This window comes from Chenopodium album, chromosome 18, assembly GCF_948465745.1.
Source record: "Chenopodium album chromosome 18, dcCheAlbu1.1, whole genome shotgun sequence".
In the NCBI taxonomy this organism is placed as follows: Eukaryota; Viridiplantae; Streptophyta; class Magnoliopsida; order Caryophyllales; family Amaranthaceae; genus Chenopodium; species Chenopodium album.
Window position 1 is genome coordinate 33077763 of NC_137851.1, and position 8200 is coordinate 33085962.

An 8200-nucleotide genomic window follows, 5' to 3' on the forward strand; every position below is an offset into this window, starting at 1 on the left:
TGTTCATTTTTAGAAGGATAAATATTCAAATTAGAATTACTAAATTTTAAGACAAAATAATTTTTTTTTATATATATAGCTCTAGTAATCTGTAATCATGATCTTTTAATATTATTGCATTCACATTTCATATAAATATATGTTCACTTAAATTTGTTACATGTTCATTATTCTCTTTACGTTAAATAACATATATGTTCATTTGAAATTTAATACTTGTTCATTCTCCTATGTATTGAAAGATGTTCATTAATTTTATATAATACTGGTAATTTATCACATCAAAAGTTGTTTGCTTGATTTAAACTTTAGTACTTGTTCATTACCAATATTGAATATTGTTCATTTTAAATTTAATTTGTTTGTCATCGTATTGAAAAATGTTTATTGACTAATAATACTTATTCATTTTCATATTGTAAGATGTTCATTTAGATTTTAATAGTTGTTCATTATCATATTGAACTATGTTCATTTTCAATAATGTGTTCATATTTGTATTTGTTAATGCTCATTCAATTATTCTGTTTTGTTTATAGTGTTTGACTTTGCAAATAATTATTTTTTTACAAAACTTTTTCACTACACAAATTAACCAAGTAAGAAAGGTGAAAACGACGATGTACATATTAAGAAAAGATGTGTATCAAGAAAAGCACACAAAAGGCTATATATAAATTAAAGGGTATAAACGTACAATAATTAAGGAGAATGATTCTGCATATCAAATGTAACAGAGAATGTTCATTTAACAAGACACATATGTACAATAGGATTTAATGGTTCACTTTCATATTTATTAAACAAAATTAAATAAAATTCATATTGGAAATTATTTTTTAACAACGTTTTATTTAAATAAATAGAATTCTAAGACGTATGTTTTTTCACCTTACTATATTACTTACACATAACTCTTGAAATGAACATTTGACGATACAAAAACGAACATCTGTTGAACACATGAATAATATAAATGAACATTTGATGATGCAATACTTCTTATTATAAAAATAATTTGAACGCAATTATCCTTATAGTAAATGAATTTAATTGCTCTCATTTTTATATATAGAAAATTTTAAAAATATCTAGAAAATATATTAATTTGAACAAAAAAAAACTCCTTGTTATAAAAATGAACATCTAGTGATACAAAAATGATCATATACTAATACAGAAATGAACATATTATAAAAATTTTCCGAAAATTCATAATTGAAAAGGGGAGGGAGCGGGACACGCGCGAAGGATATGTGTGTGGGTAGGAGGTGCAGGTAGTGTTCCCTGCCATGGAGTGTAGGTAAAAATTTGTAGTTTGACGGTTTGACAAAATTAATAAGGGCTTTTTTTAAAAAATCGTAAAACCGAATCGGATCGGATATCCGAATTTTTCACTTTTTTGATCCAAATTCGATCCGAAAATTTTCGGATATCTGATCCGAAATATCCAAAATTAATATAACCGGATCGAATACCCAATTTTTCGGATCAGATCAGCCGTATCACGAATCGGATCAATCGGATCGGATTTTTTGCCCACCCCTAATTTTTAGGTGTCTACAAGTAGAGTTTTGGCTGTATCTTTTTTTTAAGGCTGGTACTAATGTTTCCATTTTACTTTATAAAAAAGGTTAGAACAAAGCTTCAGCCAGTTAAGTTGTTGTAGTTTCAATACATCCATGGAAAATTCCTAACTTATGTGTCAAAATAAAATACCAATCCAATCCATAAATGAATTAGAAAAAGGTAAATAAAATTCAACCAAATTAGAATCGTAGATGCCTTAAATTAGGAGAAAGTTTGGCGAAAAAATTCAAAAAAGATATGCCTTCAACCTTGGAGCAAGAGAGAGGACATAGGAGATGGAGGGATGATTAGTCCCTCCATCTCCCCCCCTCCCCAAGCGGTTGGGGGTTTGATCCTCATCCCCCCGAACCTGTGTTAGGGTGGAAAGACCCCCCTCCCCCCAATCTTACCAATTTTAAAAAAAAATTTAAAAAAGAAATAGACCAGAAGAATGGGGGATGAGAGGAGGACAAAGGAAGGAGCTAAAGAGAAGCAGGAAAAAAATTATCCCGAGCTTCTCTAATTCTCTCTTTTGGAAATATTAAACATTGAAAGTCATTTTAGAGATGTGTGCCTATTGTAATGGAGAGTGTCTCAAGATTAGCAATGGATTTTAATACTTGTGAAGGTGACAATTGATATTTTGCCACTAACAAGGATAGACAGCAGCTATTCATAACATTAGTCCATATTACATACAAAAAATTCACATGATGCATATTGCACAACAAAGCTTGAACCTTATTCACTTCAACACCCCCGCAACCCCCCTCCACTAAAATAAAATAAAAAATGTTACACTTGCAGATTCTTGAAATCCTATAAACTAATGTCAGGTTTATCATCTATCTTTGTACTGTACTATATCCTTTATGCTTGTAGTTTTCATTTGCCCGAGAGCTCCTGCTTGTCAAGCTTAAAAAAGAATGGCAGGAGTACGCAAAGGACCAAAATTTGCGGATTAATAGCCCTGTTCACATTGATTGGTTGAGAAGCATATGGACATACTTTTCTACCTTAAACAATCTTGACACAGACAAGGACTCTTTCTTTCTAATTAACAGCACAAATGGAGCTTTTTCCAGATATCAAATTTGACAACGTTGAAGAAAGAACACCATCACGAGTAACTAGGTAGATAATGAATGTAACATATGCTAATGTTATAGCACAAACTAAGGATCCAAACAACAGTCCATTCACTTCAGACATGAAGAAATCGAGGAGGAGGTAACCATTGATGACAATGACAAGCGCAGCCACAGTCCATGAAATCCTCTGGAGAAACAAAATATATAAGAAGTAATCAGTTGGCTTCTCATAGCTGTCAGGTAATTAATGTTTGATCTCGGATTAAGCTTGAAAATAGAGGTGGGTAGGAATAAAATGAATGCATCTTAAGTGACTTGAGTAAATCATCTTTAAACATTAAAATAGAGTTAAAAGCATGATAAATATGCAGCAAAGATGAATAATTAATTAGTCATGGTATATGGACAACAATTCTGGCATCAACCTCTAGTCTACAATATTGGGTGCAAAGGTGGGATTGTCCTGAAAAAATCAATAGGTAGGATTGATTTGGGAATACTAGTGAAAGGTGGCATCATAGTTACAGGAACTGTATGGGAGTTTGGGTGCCTGGTTTCAGGTTGTGTAGGCTGGGGATTGCAACTTAGCTTTCTACAAGTAATTTTGCTCTCTTTTTGGTAATAAAATGCTAATTTACCAAAAAAAAAAAAAAAAGTCAGTGTTATAAGAAAGCTTAAAAGAGATTTAATATATTTTATAATGAAAGATTTAATATGCTAGTCAATATAATAAATAAAAGTCATTATAATAAAATTAGAGCCACTATATTCAACATAACGTCGGTTGCCACGCGTTCACACAAGTTATTTAAAAGGGACATTATGATCAACATAGTCATGGCTATACGTGTAGAGCAGAGGATTACAATAATATTATCGCCAACCAAGTCCACATAAGTATTTTCCCAAAGAAAAAGCAGAAACATAATGCTTATTCTACTGAAAATTAAGCTATCTAAGGTTCTATTGAGACTACCAATGCAGCACGTCAACAAAAGTACTGCAATAACCAAAGTTTTAGCAATAGATTATTTGGATGTGCACAGAACTTTTCTTAAAAATGGTTAATACTTGTTTTGTGCCTATGAAATGAGAGTGCTGACAAAGGGATGCTGCAACACCTTCTGCCATGGCGTACAATATAGTTTATTTTAACACCCTTCCTAATGGTGTAGCTTCGGATCCCTTAACGCTAGTCACTTGACTAGGCATCTAGGATGCTCGGTTATGAGATCAGGGGTTTTCTTGTTTTTCTAGTCATTTGTTCTTACTTTTGTTTGTAATGCTAAAATCTTCATGTTACCAAACCAAATTTCATCCTTTCTCTAATAAAAAAAAACCAATGTATCAGCAACATCAGAGAACCTTTGAGAAACATTCTAGCATAAATCAATAGGAATCAAGGAATGCAATTAGATATACGAAATGAAACATTGCAATTGGGTCCATAATTTTTTGATCTAGGTCATAAGCAGGTATTGTCATTTCATTCTCAGGCTGAAAATGTGTAATCACGACCAACTTCTTTTGTCTAGAGGTACCTTTAAATGGACAATATAAGCGAATCACTTCATTTTCTTTTTCTCCAGCGTCTTTATAAAGAACATCTTATACCTAATATAAAAAAATAATTAAGTTATAATGCAACTATGCAAGGCTAACTACATATAATCACTAGTAAAAATATCCTAATTAATTTTATGGTCTATACTGCTGTTTGGTCAATGCATATCTATTTAATGTTTCTAGACTTTCTACCAATATCCCCCCCCCCTCCCCCTTTCATTTGGCTGCTACCGATAAATTAATTTACAAACAGATGAAAGTACAGATCTTTCTTTTTTCACAGTTCTTTATCCTTTGTATTGCTACATTCTACAATTATTATCAACAATGCAGTTCTACCTCATTGACTTTATAAACGCATAAAATACACACGGCTAAACCATATCAACCTCCTAGTAGTAATTATAATTAATTTTGCTACTTTATGATGTTCATTCAAAATGTAACAATTCCATATGATTAAATTAGAGCATGTTTGGTTACAGTATTTTTTGTACGGAAACAGACCAATAAACCATTATCATTACTGAGTGCTTTGATTAAAAGGTCTAGGTAACATTTATCTTTATTTAATGGTAATGTTATCCACCTATGACCTATTAATTACCGCTTTACAACTTTTAGTATAGACTTTCTTGACCAATCCCAAACACAAAAATTTAAGTGATTTCATTCCATGAATAAAACTAAACAAATAAAAAGATAGAGTTTATTGATTCAACCCTTCCCCCCCCCCCCCCCCCTCTCTTCTTATTTGATTTATTTCTATTCTATTTTCAATGTTCCTACCAAAAGCCTCCTTAGATAAAATCAGATCAAATTCTCTCCAATACAGGAGTACAATGTTGCAATAGATGACAAAAATCAAAGAGGGGTACTGGTAATTCAATTAATTAAAAAAAACATGGAAGAAACACCCAAAAAAAAAAAAAATAGCAGAATAATTGCACAAAATTACTCTGTAATATTGACAAAAAGAATAGAATAAGAGACTGGCTTTTACACAAGATTCATTAAGGTGTATGAACATGGTTCAGTAACAATTTGCAATATTGTTTACTAAAAAGATAGGTTTAGTCACACCCTATTTCCTTTTCCTAATTAGCAGGTAATTAATTAATTCACAAAAACCAGAAGGCTGCAAACAAGCACCACAATATGACACATCCTATAGAAGGAGACATAGTAACACTGCATCTTCTTTCTTCCTACAGGCATAATTTGTTCAATCATTTTTTGTATTTAATACTATGAAAAGAGCAGTGTTCAAAGTAAAGAGCATCAATAGTTGTGACCTTCTGATTTGACGAAAAAAATATTCAGCATCTCCAACAATTAATATATTGTTGTTATGTATATCAAGGTCAAACTAAACATCAAAGCATCCTATATAGAAAGGAGCACAAGAATCACATACCTGAAGAATTGGCCCAACTTTGAAAGAAGCCATCACTTCCTCTTTTGCCACTAAGGTAAGAAGTGGGATAAGAGCAAAGGGTATTTGTATAGATTGGAGCACATTAAGCCATTCATTCAGAACATCCAATGTAGCTTCAGATGTATTAAAAACTATAGCAATAATCATAGTTGGCACTATAGCAAAACTCCGTGTGATTAATGCCCTTAGCCATTTCTTCAAGCGAAGGTCAAGAAAACCTCCCATGATAAACTGCCCAGCATAAGTGCCAGTTATGGTGCTACTCTGCCCAGCAGACAATAACCCAATCCCCCATATGTACAAAATTGGCAATAATCCTCCTCCGTATTTCTCCTCCAAGTATTGTCCAGCATTCACCAAGCCAATGCTACTCGCTTGTTTAGTGCCGTAAAATCCCTTAGCAAATACAGTAGTCAAGAATAAATTTATCATGAAAGACACTAGAAGGGCTATGGTGGACTCAATTGAGTAATAGTTAAGGGCCTCCTGCACATGTCCCTTCTTCTTGGGATCTATTTTCCTCGATTGCACCAATGCAGAATGTAAGAAAACATTGTGTGGCATTATGACACAACCAACAACTCCAACAGCTTGTCGGATAGTTTTTGAGCTTAGTTTAGGCACTAGAACACCTGCAAATTGTCAACATGTGATATTATGCATTTGCTACATGCCAGCGAGGCCAGCAGCCAAGCACTAGCTATGACTACGATAAACTATCACTGTGTAATTACCTATAAGAAGTTCCTTTCCGCTGGGCTTTGCATCAGCAAACATCCAAGCAAATGACAGAGCCATTGTCCCAATGAGAACTGCAAAAACAGCTTCTAGTTTCCTCACTCCGTAGTTCTCAAGAAATAAAAACATGAAACTGTTCGCATCAAAGATTTAGTAAGTCAATGATTAGCCATGCCCACTTTATGCTTACAAATTCAAGTGAAAACATTGGCATATAGAAACCCCACCGACACACACAAATTCACAAACACAAAAATAAATAAATATATGTAAAGAAGAGCACTCAACTACACAAAGAAACCATACCAGGACCAAAGTGATAGGGATTGTTCTGAACTCATTTTAGCGATTATTAACAACATTCAAGGCCTATTTTTATTTATTCAAACATGTACTTTGGTACGCTAAATTCTGTACCAATGTCAAAAATCATGGTTGTATCCAATAAATCATAATACAATTATATGTACCCTATTACATGAGCAATGTCAGGACAGGTTTACAACTTAAAAACAAACAAATACTACTCACAAGGGATGCAAGTATATATGCCTTTATCATTCAAAAAGCAGCTACAATCAAAAACATGATTGCTATTAGCTAAATGTCGGTTCATAAACTAGCTTATAACTTTAAGAATAGTTGAAGAAAATATATTAAAACTCACCAGTCAGACGCGGTGATGATAACACCAGCCCAAAGGGGTAAAATCCCACGGCTAAGTATCTGAATAGCAATTGCACTTCCAATAACCTCTTGAATATCCGCCCCAATGAGAGCGATTTCTGCCATGATCCACAACAAGTATCGCGCCCAATTCGGGTATTCATCTCTACAAAGCTCAGCTAAATGTTTGCCAGTAGCAACTCCGATTCGAGCCGAAAGTAGCTGAATCAAAAGCCCCATTGCCGTAGCCCAAAGCAATAGCCACAGCAATGAATACCCAGCAATAGCTCCTGCTTGTAGATCGCCTTCTAAATTACCCGGATCTAAAAATGCTATACTCATCAAAAACCCTGGCCCAGTAAATCGCCATAGTTTCTTCCATGAAAAGGGTCCTGGAGTTGTGTAATCACTTAGCGATTCGACATCGAAATCTTCTATGCATATTTTCTCGCCTGATTCGTACGCAACTTCTGAATCTTCCTCAAGTTCTTCGAATAATTCGATTGATTTTTTGGGATTTTGGGGTAAAAGTTGATTGGATTCTGAAAATTTATCATCGTCATTGAATTCAGCTGTTGATTCCATCATCATTCAGTAGTTCAATGGATTTTGAAAGTGGCCAAAAAAAATGACCAGAAATTGAGCTATATGGTGATAAAGATTAACTAGTAGATGATGAAGCACAGGTATTTTGATTTCGTCAGGAGATCTCAAAAGCGAGATTTAGTCGAGAATTTAGGAAGGAAAGACGTCGCTGTTTATTTGTCTAAATTGAAGGTAACGGTGGACTTGCGTTTAAGGGGTGGCTTGTGTTGTGCTCGTGGCGTTAAAACTTGTGACTTGGACTTAGCTGAGTTGGATTCTTTCAATTGGTCAGTTAGTTAAAGGTTAATGACAAGTATTAATGTAGTGTTGAAATGCATAATAAATATAAAATCATTAAAAAGTACATGGAAGAGAGAGAAAGGAGGAGAGAGATAGATATGTGGGACCAATTTTAAATATACCACTGAAGTTTATATAATATCATTAGTTATTTAGTGATACTACATATGCATTTAGTTAGTACCACTGAATGTATACATAGTACCACTGAATGCATACATAGTACCACTGAAATATTCAACGGTAC

General features: G+C 33.6%; 1 protein-coding gene across 2 annotated transcripts; it reads right to left on the bottom strand.

Annotated features, from left to right (window-relative positions):
- Positions 1-2209: 2209 nt before the first annotated feature.
- LOC145590785 (metal transporter Nramp2-like) lies at positions 2210-7831 on the bottom strand. Of its 2 annotated transcripts, none has more exons than XM_081647184.1 (4): positions 7070-7831; positions 6399-6535; positions 5644-6296; positions 2210-2847 (listed from the first exon to the last, which is right to left on the bottom strand). In XM_081647184.1, exons 1-4 carry the CDS (start codon positions 7657-7659, stop codon positions 2623-2625), a joined length of 1605 nt encoding a protein of 534 aa, XP_081503310.1. In that variant the 5' UTR covers positions 7660-7831; the 3' UTR covers positions 2210-2622. The 2 variants fall into 2 exon arrangements, with proteins under 2 accessions (XP_081503310.1, XP_081503311.1); XM_081647185.1 differs by lacking the exon at positions 2210-2847 and adding an exon at positions 3918-4274.
- Between the last annotated feature and the right edge of the window lie 369 nt (positions 7832-8200).